Below are 21,762 nucleotides of genomic sequence, written 5' to 3'. Positions count from 1 at the left end.
ATGTGCTAATTTTTTGCCTTTGCAGTGGTTATTCAATTCTCTAACTGTTGTCATTTGTTCTGTGACTTCGGATAACTGTTCCAACTCTGCTGCCATTTGCTCCTCACAAAAATAGATATTATGTCATGTCTGGCTTCACTATAGGTGTTCATAAACATAAAACACTTCAAGATATTCTGTTGAAAGGTACTTACTTATTAGTACTAATAATTTTAAAAACAATCACCATAAAATCTATTAATTTTTTCTCTACTATGCTTTTCTAAAACATCAAAATAAACATTCTTATTTAAAAAAATACAATTAAAAAACTCATAGTTTTTTTTTTTTTAAAGCTTAAAATTATTTTAGTCTGTATGTTTGATGTATCCTTTTCACAATGAAAATAAACCAGATTTAGCCATTTGAAGTTCAAGAAAAGTTAAGCACAGTAGTTCTAACAGAATGAAAACAGAGCAAGTCATTTCTATTTCTCACCATTACTTGCATTTTTGAAGTGCTTATGAATTTCTTCTGGTATAGATTTACACTTTGCCTGTGTGCAAGCAATTCTAAAGGCTTCATATGAATTGGGAGTCAGGCTGTTACCTCTTCAACTTCAAAATTACTAGCCTGCACAGAGATGAAAATATTTTTATATTCTGTGAAATTTAGAGCACAGTGAAAAAAAAAATATACCTATCCTTCTACTTTACATCCCTGTTTCCAATTACTTCAGTGACTATGAATACAAATATAGGCTTGCATGCCAAATTCCTTTTTTTTTTTTTTTTTTATACCTAAATATCGTGTGTTTAAAATTATAAATAAACATACATGATTATATACGTGGTAATATATTCTAGCTACTTGTGTTAAACAGAACATACAGTATCACAGAATCACAGAATCACAGGGGTTGGAAGAGACTTCAAGAGATTATTGAGTCCAACCCCCCCTGCTAAAGCAGGTACCCTAGGATAGGTCGCACAGGTAGGTGTCCAGACAGGTCTTGAATATCTCCATAGAAGGAGATTCTACAACCTCTCTTGGCAACCTGTTACAGTGCTCCATCACTCTTACCATAAAGAAGTGCTTCCGCATATTAGTATGGAACTTCCTATGTTCAAGTGTTAGGCCATTACTCCTTGTACTATCACTATGCACCACCGAGAAGAGCCTGGTCTCATCCACTTGCCTCCTGCCTCCCTTTAGATATTTATAAATGTTTGTCTCAGTCTTCTTTTCACCAGGCTGAACTGACTCAGGTTACTCAGTTTTTCCTCATATAGGAGATGCTCCAGGCTCTTCATCATCTTTGTGGCTTTCCACTGAACTCCTTCTGGGACATCCCTGTCTGTAATTCCCTCCAAGTTTTTGTCATTGTTGTTTTCAAAAACTAATGATTTAAAGGATCTTCAGTCTCAGCATTTTACATTCAGATGCTGCAGTAGTAGAGACAGAAGGTAAACACATATTTTCTGTATCTTACTTTACATTTGTTAATTCAGTTCTATTAGTCAGCTACTCGACCAGTTGCATTTGAAGGTTTAATGCTCTGTTATCTATCAGTACTTGACTGATTATTCATCACAAGTGTTTATTAAAAAGAAAAATATATGCTTTCTACACAATCCCAGTAACAGCTATAAGGAAAGTACAATTTTTAAAGCTCCTGTCAGTACATGCAACATTTTTAACAGTTTGATATAGTGTTAATGCTACTTAAGCTACATAAATTTTGCAAAAAAAGAACTTTCTTATAAAAAAGAAAATCATTCTCAATATATAGAAAGTATATATATTTATATATACTTATATATATATATATATTCTTAATAACAATATTTTCTTAATAACAAGTACCTAGCAACAGATGAAACGTAAATAGATAATGTCAGCAATTAAAAATTTTACATTAGATAAAATTATTTTATGTCTGCTTGTGTGGAAGTATATCGCTTAACCTTTCTATAACTGTCATTTTTATGTATTAGGAAAAGTTAAAACAATCACTTAAATCACACATTCAAATATTTTAAATATTTGGTTTTGTTGTGATCTTCATTTTTGGATGTCAGGGGGAAGTTTTATTCAGAGGGTGGTGACATATTGGAACAGGTTGTCCAAGGAGTTTGTGGATGCCCCATTCCTGGAGGCATTCAAGGCCAGGCTGGATGTGGCTCTGGGCAGCCTGGTCTAGTGGTTGGCAACACTGCCAGTGGCAAGGGATTGAAACTAGACCATCTCTGAGGTCCTTTTCAAACCAGGTCATTCTATGATTCTATGATTAGTTCACTACAGAGAGACTAGTGTGGAGCTGGAACAGGCAACCCAGAGAGGTTGTAGATGCTCTGTCCCTAGAGGCGTTCAAGATCGGGTTGGATAGGGCCCAGGGTAACCTGGTCTAGTTCCAGAGCTGAAGGTTGGTGGCCCTGCAGTGGCAGGGGGTTGGATCTTGGTGATCGTTGGAGTCCCTTCCAATCCAAGGAAGAAGCTTTTGATTGCTGAGGTTAGCTGCTTTGGATCTGTCCTGGCCAGAACCACAGTGACTGATCGTGAGGTACAGGGGGGTTTGGGTTGGTCCCTTCATCCAGGGAACCCCGATGTAACAGAGTAGCCCGGCAGATCTCGCGAGAGCGGCTGATGTGGCAGGAGCGTTGCTGGGGCGTTGCCCTAACCCTAACCCTAATCCACGCCCCCCTGTCTAGAAAAAGCCTCAGGGAGCAGGGATGGAAAGGAGGAGTCAGGGTGTGTGAATCATGTGGGTCGTTCAAGCATGGAGAAACCGTAAGCTATCCATTCATGGGACTACACAGCGAGGACGGTTGTTATCACTGTGAAGCGAGTGGTAAGTGCAGGGGCACCTGTTAACAGCCTGGTAACAGGGTGAGGGTGGAGCCATCACTACTGGCAGCAGGGCAGAGCTGATCACCTCATTAAGACTAGTGCTAGTGAGTCTGCTGGTCTGCCATGGCTGCACCATGGTGGAAGGCTACTGCCAGGAACAATGCGGAGACCCAGACTGAGATCCCATGCACACATGAAAGGAAGGCTGCGGCCAAGAAAAATGTGGAGACTCAGAATGAGGTCCCGAAACAACATACATAGTGCACAGGTCTCTGGCTGTAGTGAGTGCCAGAGCCTGGCCTTTGCAGTGCTAGGTGAGAGAGACAGCACTTGTGTAAGATGCGACCAGCTAAATGACTTACTCAGCCTTGTGGTTGACCTAAAAAAGGTGAAGAGGCTGAGGAGCAAAAGGGAATGTGAGAGGGAGATGAATTGGTGGTGCCAGTCTGTATCGGCCCTGACATCTAGGCAGCCAGCTGAGGCTCCACATGGAGCATGTCACCACCTGCCGTCTTGCAAAAGGTGATAGAGGGGAACCGGCAGACAGACACTGTCCCTGCTGCCATGAGCCCCCTGTCTTCTCCTCCCCCTAGCAATGATGGTGAAGAATTGGGGGGTGTGTGGTAATGGCAAAAGGTCCCTGCTTGGTGATGCAGGCACAACAGCCCAGATATTCCCCTGCCTCCCCAGTTGCTGCTGTGGAACAGGTACAGTGCTCTGCAGGGACAACTGGACACTGGTAGTGATGATGGTTCTCCCTACCTGGTGGTGTCACCAAAGTCTAGCTGGACCACATTTAGCATTAAAACCTCATCAGCAAATTCTATGATTCTGTGATTCTATTATTCATTTTTATAGTATGCCCTTATATCTTATTCAACTCAGTTGTCCCCAGTCCTGTTTTTGATCAAATAACCATTTAATTTATGGCCTTTTAAATAAAATCCCAGAGCATTTTTGTAATACTATATAAGACTACTTGGATATATACATGTTCTCAGGAAAAGCATCATTAGGATAAGTGTAATTAATAACTACAATTTTAAAACGTAAAACATAAAGCAAAAGTTACATAAGGTAAAAATTAAATAAGATTTTAATTAAACTTCTTCTTTAGTAACCAAAAATAATTTTCTGACAGGATTTGGCTGAAATTTTGTTCTTTTAGCTGAACCATTCCTTCCAAAATGTTCTTTGAGATTTTGTTAAGTTCTACCACTTGAACATAGGGGAACTGATGTAATTTATCCTAAAATTTCTTCTTTGGAAGTGGAGAATATATAGTTACAGTTTCTCTTCAGTTCAAGCTAACATTAATTTAATAATGTCAGTCTGATACTAATTTTCTCACACTCCCAATTTGAATAAAAATTGGCTTGATGGCTTCCATTTGAAATTGGTATACTTGTCCCTGAGATGTGAAGCAAGCTAGGGAGGAATTCATAACTTCCAACATGTTCATGGAGGTCAGAATGATTTCTTATTCCTTTTATTGCCCTGTGCTGTGTATAAACAGAAAAGAGAGATTTCAAGTGAGATACCTGACCAAAGACAGAGAGAGCAGAAGTTAGCCTAGTGTGTTTGTGTTGCTCCGGTGATAAATACAGGGAGGATCTGACCACAGTTAAAAATTTCTACAGCTCACAAGAGATCACAGATTCCTCTTCTTATTCAGAATAGTGTTAAATTGAGTGATTGTGTTGGCTTGACTAATATATTTTTCTCCTTCTACAAGATTGAAATGTGTCATGATTCCTTCAATGGACAAGAATTGATGTATCAGATACATACAGGAAGAGAAGCCTTGCTGCTCTTACAGTTGTTCACTGACAGTTCCTCTATTTATCTTCAAATTGACTATACACAGATCTTTCTCCAACAGACAAGGTGTTTCACAATACCACTATCTGAAGCAGTCAAATTGGCCTTTCTAAGTAATCACATATTGATTTGCTCTGATGGGTTTTTCTTTCTTTTTATTACTAGACTGGCAGATATCAGTAAATCACAACATAGTCAAAACACTTCCCCTTTTCAGAATTGCTCCTGTAAAGTAATCCATGGAATAAATATGCGGAATCATGAAAAGTATCTTGATAAATACATTTTCTTCACCCTCCCACCTTTTTTGCAGAGTAAATGATTGCCTGATTACAGGTCATGATAGGTCTGCAGATTACTGCTAGTCTAAATTTCTCTTCTCACCAAAAGTCTGGGAAATGCCAGCCTGTGAAGTTGTAATATGAAGCTAGGTCTATCATGGCAGGTCTCTGAGCCAGCTGGAGCTCTGAGGCACACCTGCATAGGTCTTTTAACATTAGGAGCATGTAAAGACCAAGAGGCTTTTAAGCTCAGAAAATCTATTTTTTATTAAAATGAAAATGTTACTTCAAAGGGCAACTGAAAGTTACTATCAAAGACAGGAGAGAATTCCATCCTACGTGTCCATGTGGCTTTACATAGTCTCCTTTTTGTTTTTGTTTTTGTTTTTTTTTTCTTCCAGCTTTCATTTTTGTTAGCTTATCTCAATCCAAACAAAAGCTTTTTATAAAATGTTCTTTACATCTCTGTTTTATTGATTGATATTGATTGACTTCGAGTTTTTGACTGATCTCTGTTGCAAAGAAAGTCACTTTATGCCAAAGCAAAGGTGACCAGGCCATAGAGTGGTTTGTCTTAAGTAAACAGCTATCAATAACTGAATGGATCAGCTAGTGTTACAAATGTTTCTCCTTGACTTTGTTAAAAGAGTGTGAATGTTTCTCTGAGTGAGCAAGACCACTTGAGGATATGAATATGTGGCATAAGCCAACATAAAGAAATTAAACAAATTAAACAACTATCAAAAGAGTTTTTTGAGTGAACATTAGCTTGAGTGGACTTCAGTTCACATATTCCTTTAGAGAGTCAGAAGATGCCAAGCATCGTGATGATGATGAAAAAAATTCATTTTAATATTCAATATTGCACTCTCTGCATAGATTATCTAAAAGAATGTGGCCAGAGAGTATGGGACTCTCACTGTTTTGTAGCACATGCTAGATGCAACATTCTAAAAATGTTTACATTGAATTCTCTCCTTGTGTGAATTATGCTTCTGAATGGTTATAAGTCAGCAATATATGATTGTTTTCTTTGAAACATATCATACTGTTAAGTTAAAGGATGGTATAGTAACATGCTGTTTTTAACAGCATTTAGGTGCTGTACTGAATACAACAATTTTTGAAAAGAGAATGTTAGGATGAATCTATAATGAACTGGAGGACTTGTTTGGAACACTTACAGTGCTTCTGTATGTTTTCTCATCTAACAATAGGTGATTTATCAAACTGATTCTGTTGAAAGAAAATAAATGCTTTGAATAAATCTTTATGGATTAATTGCATATGCTGATTAAAGACACAAATGAAAACACAAACTTTTATATTCTAAAGGCAACATCAAGATAAAATTTAATGTATAGATAAAAAAATATTTATGCAATAAATCAGGAGCCAGCTCAGTGGGTCACCCCTTCAGATGACAAATTCTTTTTTCCCAAATTTCCCAGGGCAGAAGCTAAGTATAGCCAAGGCCATCACATCATTGTTGAAACGACATGAACAGCGATGGATGAACTGAGATAATAATGATGGAGTAAGGACTTCATTGATTCAACTTTCTTTCTTTTCAATTACATTAAATAAGGACAAGAAACAAAAGTATATATGTAATGAGGCAATTGAGCGAAATTTAATTTTTAAGTCTGATGAATGTAGTAGTATAGCAAGACTTCCTGCAAGATTATATGAATTTCTTTTGATTTTCTCTCTTTTCCTGTAACTCAGACTACAGTAGTAGGCAATCCCACTTGTAAGTGTCTGAATACTTGTAAAGTAAGTGCAGGCTGCAATTAATAAATGGTTGCATTTGAATATATATTGCAACCAGCTCACCAAAAGAAACATCCTCTGTATATTTTTCTTTATAACTTTTAATAAGACATGTAGGAAAATGTCATGTATCAAACACATTTGTTAACTGGTGGTAGAACAGAGATTTTTCATCAGTTTGCATCCAATTTAAATGGCTCTTACGACATGCAAAGCTCAGTTTGTTTATTTTTATGAAAGTTATTAAATGGGAGGTTATTTGTGGAGTAGTTAATTTCGAGCAGTGTTAGCTCTTTTTGATTTGCATTTCCTCCTTTAATATGAAAAATAAAAGTTCTGTTTCTTATAGGTGGTGTAAAAAGTGTTGTTATTCTCTTTCTTTTAGTTTTTGGGATAGATAGATATAAATTTTAAATGTTTTATATTGTATAGTTCAATATTGTTTTCACATAGATTGCATGAAACTTCACAAAAACATAACTGAGCGGTTTAATAAAAGGAAGAAAAATCTTATCCCTTGAAATCTTTTACATATATTTTTGCAAACCATAAAGAACTGCATTTTCCAAAATTGTTGATGATTTTGTTTAGGCCTGTTTCTTCCCACCTATGGATATTTCATAATAACTACAGTTAAAGATGTGGGATATCTGACATTTTGCACAACTGAAGCACATTTATTGGGTATCAGTTATTTAGAAATAGGGACTAATAAACTCAATACTAACTTCGGAAAGTAAATCTAATTATCCCTGAAGGGCAATCTGTTTGAGACTTCAGTGCATTTTATTGGATTTTTTTTTAATTAATAGACATGATCCCATCAATGCTTTAATATTCTTAAATTGCATGTCCATTTTCTTAATTTTTTCCTTGATACATTTGTTTAGGCAGTGAGTAAATTTTGATAGACTTTTATCTCACAGAAAGCCAGTGTTTTAGATTCCATTTCTTAGGTCCTTTCTGGGGCTTCAGCTGGGGTTTTCTACCTCGTTAAATATAGTAGCAGCTAAAAAAATGAATTCATGATCTTTCCCAAAGTGAAACCACAGAATACCACATTACAGTTTGTTTTTTTTTCTCAACCCCTTTAAATTTCATATAATATTGACAAATTTCCTTTTTTGTTGTTGTTGTTTAAAAATAAAAGTCTCTCAAACATTTAACTTTGATTATTATATTTTTTCTTCTTTTTGTGAATCCTTAGTAGGTAGAATGAGTTGTACCATTCCCCTCACTGTATCCTGTGAAAATTTCTCATGTGGATGTTTTCACTAAGATATTCAACATTCAAACTAAGCAACAGGTATCTTGAAATAGCATGAAAGTTTTTATGTTTTAATTAAAAAAAAAATGGGGAAGACTTTTTTTTTTTTTTTAATCAAGACTCTGTGATACTGCTTATGCTACCTTTCTTTCTGACTCAATATTCCAGTTGCAAATTCTCCAGGGCAAAATTTATCTTTCTCTGTGTTTTTTGTACACGTAGTAATCACTATTTTCTCTAGATGCTTTCTTAAAATATTTTAAAACAAAGAAGAATTAAAAGATGTCATAAGTAGTTCTTGCATTGTTTCAGGTATGAATAACAGGATGTATGAAATTTAAAGTCTTCCTAATCACTCATCTGTTACATAGTGAAGCATTCAACAGTATGAGACAGATTGATCATTTGAAGAAGGAAAAGGGAAGAAAGATGCATGACAGATATACGGTAGGTTCTCCTTACTCCACTTCCTATAATATTCACAGGGTAATTGTTTTACATGTATGCTTGTTCGTAAAATTGGTCGATGATTCACCTCTGTCCTTTGAGTAATTTCCTTACTACAGTTGTTCTAGTCATTAAGTCTTTTGGCACCTGTTGAATGCTAATATCCTTTGCTCACAAAGCAATATTTTCTATTTTTTCTAAGTGCATTGGACGCACTTACTGGTCACATAAATCTACCATTTTATGTCACCTATCACCATTACCACTGCTTCTGTTCAAAAGCTATCTAGCAGTAGCTAGCTCTCCTCTAGCTGTTAGAGTCCATTAAAACCATGCTACCTGCCTTAGCAGCCTCGGAGCTATCCTCCACCTTGTGAGGAGCTGGTTTTGTCATCTACCTTCTTAGTAGACCCGACCTCATTTTGAGTTACTTCTTGTCACAGGGTGAAGCCTGTCTCCAAGCTCCTCTCAGATAAATGAGACCATGATTACATCTGTCAGCTTTAACTGCTTAGACTACTCCTGTATGTGCAAGAAAGTAACAAAACCAAACAAACAAAACAAAAACAGGGATGATAGAGCTGCTAACTTTCTGTTCTTGGAAGACATTTGGGAAGGAGACCAGAGGGTACAGGAACCCAGGTAATAATTACTATTCAATCTGCGATATGCGGAAAGATTTTTCTGAGCCTACTTGGCTGGTGCAGCCTTCGGCTGCAGACAATCTAATTTTAAGAGGCAGTAAGTAGTTAAGATGTTAGTACTTCAGGTATGCAGGAAGTGCTACCTCCCAACCTCCAGGGATCTCTGACAAGTCAGGGCTGAGTTCAAGATAGAAGTATCCACATAAAGGCCAGACTGTGAGTAGGACTTGGATAGTCAAGTGGTTGGAGGGAGTATTCTGTTCCCTGTGCCCCTGGTACTAATCTAAATTGGGCTGGAGGACTGACTGATGGGATTGAGAGGTGTTTGGATGTCACGGAATAGCTCTCCATCTCCTCTCCATGGATACATGATGTTTAGTAAATTGCATAATAATTTGCCATACTGAGAAATGTGTTATTTCACCCCACTGCCAGTAACAGAACATACTTATAACAAAATGAAGCATCAGTGAAATGACCTCACTAACAAAACACAGGCAGCAACATAATGAAGTAAAATTATTTTAAATTTGAACTGTGAAGGGAAAACTAATTTATCACTACTATACCTATAATCCCTTAGATGTTTATTTTCTGATAAATTTTCTTAATTCGTTTTATTTTATTTCTAGTGCAGCATTTATTATTCTGCCTTAGTAACCTATCTGCCTATGTATATCCATATTAAAGAGGGACTGGATAAGATAAGAATTCTTACTACCAGATAGTGCCTATCGGTGGGAACAAAAGTGGTTTTTTTTGTTTGTTTGTTTGTTTTTTGTTTGTTTTTTTTTTTTTGCTGATTACCATCACTTTGAGCAGAAGAATATTAAACCTGAGATTTAAGTCTTTTGGAGACGATCTTCAAAAGTTTTGCTTTTTATAAAAAACAAATTTCTTAGTTGCTCATTCTAGCAGCTTTCTTTAGGAGTTGCTGTGTATGCCACATGTAGTAGGGAAAATATGATCTAACTCAAATATATGGCTGTGTTTTTATGCTACTGAGGACAGTCACGACCATTTTGTCATGTCATGAACTGTACTAAAGTTAATGCAACCATATGGATTGCCCCACCACAATTCAGTGGAACACAAGATAATGTTTGTGGTGATTTCTGTTAGAACATCACTAATGCTGCCCCTCCCTCAGGGCCTCTGTACAGGATTTTGTGGAGAAATGTAAAAATGTCAACACACTCTCTGAGTTGTAATACATATATTATCTCAGATATTTATACTGCTGTATGGACATCTGATTTTTTTCTTGAACTCAGCTATGTCATACAATCATAGAATCATAAAATGGCCTGGGTTGAAAAAGACCACAATGATAATCTAGCTTCAACCCCCCTGCTATGTGCAGGGACACCAACCACTAGACCAGGCTGCTCAGAGCCACATCCAGCCTGACCTTGAATGCCTCCAGCGACGGGGCATGCACAACCTCCTTGGGCAACCTGTTCCAGTGTGTCACCACCCTCTTTGTGAAAAGTTTCCTTCTAATATCTAACCTAAACCTCCCATGTCTCAGTTTAAGACCATTCCCCCTTATCCTATCACTATCCACCATCGTAAACAGCCATTTCCCTTCCTGCTTATATGCTCCCTTCAAGTACTGGAAGGCCACAATGAGGTCTCCCCAGAGCCTTCTCTTCTCTGAGCTAAACAAGTCCAGTTCCCTCAACCTCTCCTCATAGGAGAGGTGCTCCAGCCCTCTGAGCATCCTAGTGGCCCTCATCTGGACCCGCTCCAAGAGCTCCACGTCCTTCCTGTACTGGGGGCCCCAGGCCCAGATGCAGTGCTCCAGATGGGGCCTCACAAGAGCCAAGTAGAGGGGGACAATCACCTCCCTCTCCCTGCTGGCTACCCCTTTTTTAAAGCAGCCCAGAACACAGTTGGTCTTCTGGGCTGCAAGTGCATACTACTGGCTCATGTCCAGCTTCTTGTCTACCAGGACACCCAAGTCCTTCTCTGCAGGGCTGCTCTCAAGGAGATCTTCCCCCCATTTGTATAAATACCTGGGATTGCCCCAACCTAAGTGCAGCACCCTGCACTTGGCTTTGTTGAACCTTGTGAGGTTTTCATGGGCCCACTTCTCCAGCCTGTCCAGATGCCTCTGGATGGCTTCCCTTCCTTCCAATGTATCGACTGCGCCACTCAGTTTGGTGTCATCCACAAACTTGCTGAGGGTGTACTTGATGCCATCATCTGTGTCACTGATGTCGATGCTGGAGAGCACCGGTCCCAAGACCGACCCCTGAGGGACACTGCTTGTGACCGGCCTCCAGCCTGACACAGAACCATTGATCACAACCCTCTGGCTGCATCCAGACAGTCAATTCCTGGAACAGTCCATCCTTCAAGTTCATGCCTCTCCAAATTAGAGAGAAGGATGTGGTGAGGGACCATGTCAAAGGCCTTGCAGAAGTCCAGGTAGATGATATCCATCTCCCTTCCCCTGTCCACCAAAGCCATAACTCCATCATAGAAGGCCACCAGATTGGTCAGGAGCAATCTGCCCTTGGTGAAGCCATGCTGGCTGTCTCGAATCACCTCTTTATCTTTTATGTACCATAACATGGCTTTTATGAGGATCTGCTCCATGACCTTCCAAAGCACAGAGGTGAGGCTCACTGGCCTGTAGTTCCCCGGTCTTCCTTTCTCCCTTTCCTAAAAATAGGAGTAATGCTTCCCTTTTTCCAGTCACTAGGGACTTCACCAGTGAATCATGTCAGTGAACAGACATGATTTTTCAACTATGATGGAGAGCGGCTCAGCAACTATATCAACCATCTCCTTCAGAACTCTAGGATGGATATCGTCCGGCCCTGTGGATTTATACACATTCAATTTCATGAGGAGGACTTGGACTTGTTCCACAGTTACAGTGGGACAGAAACCACTCCCCACACCCTCAACTAGGGGCTCGTGGTCCTGTCAGACACGGGAAACCTGACCGCCCATAAAGACTGAGGCAAAGCACTTACTGAGTACCTCAGCTTTTTCTGTGTCTGAGGAAGCCAGCTCCCCATTACATTTCATCAGAGGGGGAACACTCTCCTTGGCCTGTGTCTTTCTGCCTATGTACCTGTAGAACCCCTTCCTGTTGTCTTTCACATCCCTTGCCAATTTCAGCTCCATCTGCGCCTTGGCTTTTCTAATCCTATCTCTACGCACATGAACAACAGCGCTGTATTCCTCCCAGGATACACAACCCTGCTTCCACTTTCTGTACATTTCCCTCTTTTCTCTCAGTTTAAGCTGCAGGTCCTTACACAGCCACAGTGGTTGCCTGCCTCTCCTGCTCGACTTCTTCTGCTGGGGAATGGAGAGCCTTTGTGCTCTCAGAAGGGTGTCTGGAAGTTTGCTCTCCTAAAGCACAGGATCCTAGCTCTGCTTTTTACCAGGCCCGCATTCCTCAAGGTCACAATGTCAGTAAGGTCCAATGGCTTTTATTTTGGAATGATTGCAGTGTAAATTAGCACCTGATACAATATACCACATAGACTTACACTGCGTAATTTTCTTTGTGTGAAACTAAGATATTGATGACAGTCTTTAGGTAAGCTTAATTTATTTGAGATTTAGAATGCATAGATGATCTGAAGTCCATTCATCAATAGTAGTGTGTCTGGAACAATAAGCTCCTATATTTGCTACTTACTTGTCCTCTGGAAGAACTTTCTATTTTAACAAAAAATATTTATTTGAGTTGACGTAGAAGTTCTATGGAGATCTGTATTATTGTGCACCTTATTATATATTTCCTTTATAAGCTTGTTCTGCAATGTACTTCCAACCAATATTTTATTTTAGAAATTATGCAATTAGTTTACCCCTTATTGAAGATCCATTCACTTACACCACGTCTTTCTATTTTTTTTTACACTGATAAATAAATCTAGCAATAGAATTATTTGGAATTATCTTATTTCTACTTACTACAACAGAATCATGTGAGTATAGTGTTAGTATAAATGGGGTCAGAATCAAGTTCATAGCTATAATTATATTTGGCTTCTCTGACATTTCTCTCATAATAAAGCTTGCTTTCCAGGTGATCGTACCTCACATGATCAGAGGTGTTAACAAATGTTCAAAAACAATTTGCAGTCTTTTAATTAAAAATGTCTCAATCCACATGGTAGTTAGGCACCAGAAAATATGACAGCTACATGACTACCTTTGATAGTGGATAGTGAGAGCACTGTGAATGAATGAATGACAGAAGTTGGAATTAACATTTATTGCTGTTTTAAGATAAACATTTCCTTAGTTTGTGAGTCATTCTGGGTGGTTACTCTAAGTTAATATCAAGGTTGTACAATTACACCAGAACACAAGGCAGATCTGCAGATGGTGGACACCACAAAGGACTAGAAATATGGAAACCCTTGAGCTGTGTAGTATCAGGAAAGATAGAACTTTGGAGAGTTGGAATTCAGAAGTGCTGAAACCTTTCAAACCATTAATTAAGGATCTCAGTTTATCACATAGATGATGAGAAACAATTGTTTCATTGTTTTTTTTTTTTTCTTCTCTTACACCTTGTCCATGCTTAGAATTATGCAAAGGAAGCAATTTTATTGTTGATAAATAGGATTTTACATTTCACTTGAGGAAGCATACATCTCATTATACTGGCAAGTGCTGCAAGGTAGATGAATGAAAGCACAGCTTTTCTATGCCCTTATCTAATATTTATGTTTAACAGTTGAAAAGTGGAAATGATTAAATGATAAAACTTGCATGGGCATATGTAGTAAGAAATTGTACCATGCTAGTCTGAACAGTTTCCTATTTTATTTACTAAGCTACTTCATTTCCCCAAAAATGTTAGAGAAATCAAGGAAGATTCAAGTGTTCCATGACAGGTGTTTTCTTTAAGTTAAATGAAAAATCGGGAACATTGCATCATAAAAAGCAAAGAGAGGGAGGGGAAATACCAAGGTTGTCAGATGCATCACCTGTAACGAATCCCTTAAACACAAGACTTACCTTACCCACGTATTGAGTATCTGGACCTGTGTACTCTTCCAGCAAGAAAAATTGATTCCACATCCATCCACGCTTGGTACGATGCAGTGTTTTTCCATCATTCTCTGACAGTCTTGTTATCCTTTCACTGTGTGAGTGCTTGTTAGTCCTTTTTGGTGATAGCATCATATGAATAGCATGAAGCATAGAGCTCCAAAGCAAAACTGTCAAGAAGGAATGAACCCTCATCATTTACAGAGATGCTATTAGACTCCACTTCTGTAATAATTCACCAGACAAAATTTTCAAATGTTATATTCCTTTTGGAAATAGGACCTAGGAAATGGAGAAAAGTATTTGAGTAAATTGCAGTCTACCAATAGCCTAATGATCAAGACAACGACCTGTGCAAATTAAATAAAACTATATGAATAAAAAACAGATGTGTATTTGAACCTTTTCTTGAGACAATTACATACAAGAATTAGAGTTTAAATTCAAGTCCTTTGATGCTACCTTCATCCTTTTCCATTACACCTTCTCACACCATGGATAGACAGTAATTTAAGACATTACTTGAGTAAAATGCCTTTTAATCAGAAAAGTTTAGCTATCAGTTGCTTCTTCAAACAATAAAAAAACTTACCTGTTTTTTCACTTGTAATCTAAAAACTTGTAATCTAATCTCTTCCATCTCAGGCTGATGGAATCCTCTCTTATTATCTGCAAGTTTGAATTTTCTCTTATTTCATAAACAAGAAGACTCCCTATTACCAAATGTCCAGAGAATACATTTCAGTTTCTGTACAAAGGAACTCATGATAGAAAATGAAATTTAAAGTATTACTGATGACTTCAACAGGTTTATTTGAAAGTGCTAATTAGAAGAGTTTGTTTTCATAGGAATTCTGCTGAGGTTTACAAAATTCTACTTTTGGGTCAGAATCCTGCATGTGCTATGTATTTATTTTTATTTTTTTCTCTCTGAAACAAATGGAAAATTTCATGACATAGAATACTGTTATTATTAATTCTTACATAGATACTGTTATTTTCCATAGATGTTTGTAAATACAGGTTAATCAGAATCTGTTTTATTATTATTATTATTATTTTGTTTTTTGTTCTTGTTTGAAATGGAATAGTCTTGATTTGGCAGTGCAAGTCAGGTTCCTGATGTCTCAGTCTCTTTGATAACCTGGGTTATCAGTAAAACCTGCTTTAGTTTTTGGATATCCTTATCTGAGCTGTGATGTGTATTACAGAAAATATTACAGAAAATCTAGTTAAACAGTTCAGCACCTAAAGTACAGGTTACATCAGGAATCTACTTCATGGACAGTGATAGTGAAATGAAAGCACAACGCCCAGAAATTTTAGAATACTGAAAATCTAAAATTTGCCAAAATGTATATACCCATCTTACCTTCTCTCAAAACTCTACTATAACAGAAGCTACCTTTACTTTTTTTTAATTATTTTATTTGGTGGATGGAGATGCCTTTTCAGTGGGAATTTATGGAAATAGGATTTTTAAAAATGAAAATTATTGATCAGTTGAGAGCCAAAGTTATATAACAAAAAATGTTAAATGAATAATATTCTAAATGCTTTAATGATTTCATAGATTAAGTTGTGCCCTTGTGTGGAGTTCTCCTTAAAACTGATATTCTTTGTGGTCTCAGGATCTTAACTGTCAATTTGAAAGAAAGATCAAAGTCCTAGCATTTTAGTAACTTCAAATAGTTTTATCTGAGAAAGAAGTGAGAGCTTAGAATATTTATCGCTCTCTAATATCATGTTCAAAATCAAACAACAAAAAAATTTAATAGGTTTCAAATTTATGCAAAAGATAATGGATATAATACAGGAAAACTTTTACTTTATTTTGCTTTATTTTAATTGAAGAATCAGAGAGCAAACTAAATTCTATTTGTATAAAATCCTGCAATGCATCCTGTATATATATCTCAGCACACATTAGTAGATGTGTTTTATTTTGATTCTGTAGGTACGCTCAAAATCTTATTTTCTATCTTTTAATATCCAATATGTTCCTACTGAGCATGCAAGGACAAAAGGGAACCCTCCTGTGGCTAATTTAATGTCAATAATTTTTGACATTGTGAAATAGTTCACATCAGATACTTTATGTGATTGCCTTGTTCCATGCTTATTCCATAAAGATCAAAAGAGATTGATAAAACAAACCAACAAATAAAAAAAAGAAAGAAAGAAAGAAACAGGTCAATATTAACTTCAATCTTATATCCTGATTTTAAATGTCTAAATTTAATTATTTTAATTCCCTCTATAACATAGAGAGAAGTAATTTTTATCACTCAATATAACTGTCTATCAGTGTACCACATGGTTATCTGGATCACCAAATGCACCCACCGCCCATCTGAGGCAGACTTCAGGGGCTCTTCAGACTCTGCAAATATATGCTTGAGGTATTGTAGAATAGTGGTAAAGAGCAAGAGCAGCTATTTTTGAAAATACTCTATATAAAGGGCTGATCTCCTAGTTTGTAAAATGACTCTCAAGTTTCCTGTCTTAACCTTGGAAACCTAACTTGATTTGTCTTGAGACAGTGCTTACTCTTTCAGGGCTGTATTATATTATTTATTTGTTAGATTGCAGTTCAAGGATTCATACTGTATACATTCTGGAATACAAAACGTGCAAATACTCGTATTGATCAAATTTTGGATTTGATTGCTTTTGCTTTGCATCTGAATGATATGCTGAAACTTAACTAAATGCTAAAAGTTATGGCTTTATATTCTTATAGTCATTACTGATTAATTTCTTGGAGTTTATTAGCTCTTCTACATTAAAAAATAATAAAGTAAACTTCTGAAAACTACATATGTATTTGGCAAAAATTTAATAGTTAACCTAAAAAGCAAAAAATCCTAAAATATATATATTTACAAAACTTGGAAAGCTTACAAAAATTGGAAGGCTACTGTGAAGAATATGCCATTGAAGAACATAAAATATGTTTATGTATATTCTATATAGATAATATATATCTATATATTTTATCTTAATTAGAAAGCTTAGAAAATATTCTAAGCTCTCACTTCTTTCTCAGATATATATATATATATATATATTTAAACAATACTGGAGAAAAGATTGTGAACATCAGTATACGACGGCTGCTCTGAAAGTAATGTCTTCTATTTTTTTACATCGGGCCACAACATCAGAGATAGATATTGGTAGTATGGCAGTAGAGGTTGAACCTCCTCACCAAGATTCCGTTACATTTTATTGCTTTGTGACAGATGATACAAGAGGGGCATCTGGCCTGGAAGTGCATATGAAGCAAAGTTGTTACATATAACTCCTCCTTGTGGAAAATAACGGCACCCACTGGCATTCCTCAACATTTGCTGAATGTTTATGCTTGTGGATGTGAGCACAGTGATGTGGTAGGTGACACATTTCAGCAGTGATGACAGAGACAGTGGCTCACCTCTGCTGGTGCAGATTTTTACAGTTCTGAAGCATGTAGATTCATGCTCATCGCTGGTGAATATGGCAGTGAGTATGTCAAAATATAAAGCATTTAGTAACTGAGAATTTTCTCTATTAAATACTGTTATTATACTCTGTATCTGTTGTACTTTACATAGAAATAAACAAGAGGCACTACTTTCAGAGTAGCCTGTATTTTCAGGTAGTCATTTGGAGATGTGTGATTGCATGTTTGATTTTGTGATAATCTCAAATAGGAATAACATGGAAAAATTCATTTGTTTCATTTTTGCTATTTCAAAATGAAACATGTTTAATTTCCTCAAATTCTCTTTCTTTCTTTCTGTCCAAAATCAATGTGCCATACTTGTTCACATGCATTAGATGTATATAATACTATTTTCATTGTACTCAAAGAAATACTTCAAAGTGGTCGTTAGTTTATGCATCTTGTCTTACTGTCAGTACTTGAGGTGAGTTAGGAGGTACATTTGGAAGGTTCAGTAGGTGTATTGTTATTGTTATTTTGTTATGTTGTTATTGTTATATTGTTATGCTGAAACAAATGTTTTTTGGTGTAGACTGGAAAAGTAAGAGTAGATGCCCAAGGGACCACAATTTGAAGTGCATGGGTACTCTAAATACACTATACAGAATTATTTCTTCGCAAATACCAGTCCTTTAACAAGGGGTTTCTCCTCGGAGTGATCTCAGTTTCCGTATTTCAATTTGGTTTTCTGTGTAGTGCTGCCCTCTACTGATTACCTCGCTAATTAAAAGAAGGACTTAACACTGCCTCAAGAACGACGAAAGCCTGAGTTTGGAATGACTAACAAATACATAAATAAATAAAGCCCATGCTTTCCCATAGTAGGATGTTCTAGCTATAAAGAGAGTTTTATTAGTCCAGATGATTCTGGATCTGCTAAACATTACAGCAATTAGATTTCTTCTAAGAGGAGAAAAGATGTTATGTCTGAAACCAGAGAGCAGAATTTTAATGTTTTTTGTTCTCAGTAACTGGTTTAAATTATATGCACAATCTTTATTGCTTCACTTCCGCTTCCAATATTTACACAATACTGCAGTCAATTTATTGATCTTGTTAAATAGTGAAAAATCTTTTTCTTTATGGATACATTGGAAACTTACCTTAAGATGAGCTGTTCCCATACTAAACATTGTAATGCCTTAGATTGTGAAGAATTTCAGACTTTCCCCACTCAGCAAATCAGAGCATCTGAGTGGATTTGATTTTTACATTTTGAGGGATCCATGGTGGCTACCTGGAATCATTATAGTCTCTCCTTGCAGGAAGGACTCTGATATCAGAATCTTACAAGAGTTTCAGATAAATGAATTATGTCTATATGAAAGACATGATTCTCCTGAGAACATTAGCAACTGAAAAAAAAAAAAAAAAAAAAAAAAAAAAAAAGTATCTTCTGATTAAAAAAAGTCCTTCTGAAAGGAAAATATTCTATTTAGTTTCTTCAGGTGTAGTGTGCAATAAGCCCTGCTGGGATCAATAGCAAGGATTTGTTAGCAATGATGCCAATTTAAATGTTTCTATAGCAATTGCCATGGCAATGTTTTTAATTAATACAATGCAGTCGCTCACAAGCATGACATGAAAAAAGGCTAACCTTCAGCAACTTGATAATGTACCCCACATCAGTTTGTTTCATTTGTTAATAGTGAAGTAAATTTTTGTTTTTAAAGACATGGGCTGCAGTGCTCATTTACATCTAAAAATAGCAGAGTAAACTGTGGCAGCAGCACTTGGTATTGCTCTTACCAGGTTTTAAATAGAAAGGATGCAACTGTGTTCACAATGATCCATACAATCCGTAAAACTAAGATATGTATTTAAACAGTATATAACTAGTGTAAATCTTTTGTAGCCCATATGTGTTGTAGTAGTTTCATTGGCTTTTTCTATGTTTCTTCTGCAAACAAAATATCTGAACATACATACGTTGCTCTGAAAGTAATGCCTCCTATTTATTTCCATGGAAACTACAGCAGATACAAAGAGTATAATAATACTAATTGATAGAGCAAATTCTCAGCTACAAAGCACTACTTTTCAACATAGTCACCACCATTAGTTATACATTCTTGCACTGAATAAGGACCTGCATGCCATATTTGTGTAAATCTGCGTGGCTATGAGGAACACGTCACTGTCATAGCTACTGAAATGCACACACAACTTACTATGCTTGCATCCGCTGTTTGGCCTCCATAAATGTTCAGCAAGGATCAGTGAATGGCAGTGGGTGCCATTTTTTCAGTGTAGAGGAATTCAGTGACACACCCTTGCTTCATACACATTGCCATGTCAGACACCATTCTGTCAGACTGCCCCTCTACTGCCAGCTGTCACACAGCAATAAAATGTAACAGAATATTGGGAAGGTTCAACCTTTGCTGCCATACCACCAGCATCCACCTCTGATGCCGTGGGCTGATATAATAAAGGAGGAGGTATTACTTTCAGAATAGCCCTCGCAGCTTTAATCTATGGAGTCTGAATAGGAAGAGCAGTGAAGCTGTACTAACACAGGCTGTACTATAAACTGCACATGGTCACCAATAATATCAAGACTTACCTAGAGGGCTATATCTGTGCCACTTTTGCTTCAGTTATATTTCTTTCCTGACTAACTAAAGATAGACAATGCATGTGTGTACATGCCTCCCTCCAAATGCAGCTGTCAAATGTTTTCTGAGTCCAGTTATCCTAGATAAATGAATAGACTCTGGATGCATCAGTGATAGCTGACTTTTAAAAAAATTCTTCTTAATTTTTCTCTTCTCTCTTCATAAGTAAAGACAGGGTTGGGTGCAACACTGGAGAAATGAAAAGAAAATGATCAGTGTGCATCTTCACTATAACCCCCTGTTGCTGAACCTGGGAACACCAAGAAAGGTGTTGTCATTTATTTCTAGGAGAATTGAAGTATGTTATGAGGGATCTCAAACACAGAAGGGACAGATCCTGGAGTGATGAAGACTCATTTTTTGAACACTTATATCCCACACAGAAACGACAGCTAAAGTAAAAAACAAAAACAAAAACTTCGCTACTCTGCAGCTCCCATTGCAAACCTTTTGGAGCAGAGTTTCAGAACAGCTTTCCAGCTGAAAATTTTTCCAGAAAACTGCTGAAGATAGCTTTTTTTTGTTTTTTGTTTTGTTTTGTTTTGTTTTGTTTTTTTTGTTTTGCCTGGGACACTACTGAGTGTTTCCTTAGTTATGTGTATCAGGGAGTCACAAGAACATAAACAAAGTTTTAGAGAATATCAACTGATAACAATTTATATTGGAATAACTGAATTAATGCCTGTCAGTAAATGAATCTGTGGTTTATCCATGCATCCTAAGAAACATTTATCTTCCTGTTCCCAGCCTCTTGGGAATATACCTTGGAGATTCTGGACCAAATTCAACCAGGGCTTGAGTCAACCTCTGTATCACACAGTGAGAAATGCTAGTCCCAAGAGTGGATGGACCTGGCAGGAGAATATATTGATTTGTGTTTGCACAATCCCCACTGGCAAAGTCTCATGCAGAGACACAGCTGTGTGTTAAGCAACTCTCCCTGGGCAGTGAAATACCATCTGCCTTTCTCTTCTGGGATGGAGATAAAACACTGTCTGGCCTCTTTCTCCCACCCGTACTGCTGTCGGTTAGTGAATGAAATTTGCTGCACTTCTGACCCATCCTGTATAAGGGTCTCTTACTTATAAGCAATGGTATTCAGTCAGGCTGAAAAGAGACTTTAAAAACCTCTACTCCTGAGGCAGCAGCTCTCTGGGATTTCAAAAGCAAAATATCAGTTTTCACATTAAAAAAATAGAAGACCCTTTTTCTCCTGTAATGATCCTTTCTACAGGACCGGCTTTTCCTCAACATGAGGGAACCTAAGTATAACACTTGCAAACACTTTACACAAGGCCTTTTGAAGATCTTCCTTTGATCTTTAGTATCGATTTTTCTCTTATCATATAATGAAACTGCATTATATGTTTTCATATCACACCTTATTTACAAATACAACACATTCATGGTTTTTAAAGAATAGCCGTCAGAAACAGGAAGAAAAATAAATACTGTCATCAAAGCAAAACTCTTCTTTTTGCTTCCCCTTTGGAATTGCCTATTTATTTGGCATGACAAGTTCTTTCATTCATAAACCAGTTGTCTGCACTTTAATATTGATACA

The 21,762-nt window shown here is 36.9% G+C and overlaps 1 protein-coding gene across 1 annotated transcript in view; it reads right to left on the bottom strand.

The window, feature by feature from the left end:
• The window catches only part of CDH9 (cadherin 9), a 100,059-nt gene that overhangs the window by 54,940 nt on the left and 23,357 nt on the right, over positions 1-21,762 (bottom strand). The window contains exon 2 of the mRNA XM_015282209.4: positions 14,061-14,375. Within this exon, the coding sequence (XP_015137695.2) occupies positions 14,061-14,291 (231 nt within the window). The 5' untranslated portion in view covers positions 14,292-14,375. The remainder of the gene's footprint in view (positions 1-14,060; positions 14,376-21,762) is intronic.

The sequence above is a fragment of the Gallus gallus genome, chromosome 2, assembly GCF_016699485.2.
Source record: "Gallus gallus isolate bGalGal1 chromosome 2, bGalGal1.mat.broiler.GRCg7b, whole genome shotgun sequence".
Lineage (NCBI taxonomy): Eukaryota > Metazoa > Chordata > Aves > Galliformes > Phasianidae > Gallus > Gallus gallus.
This window is presented reverse-complemented; position numbering and strand designations above follow the sequence as displayed.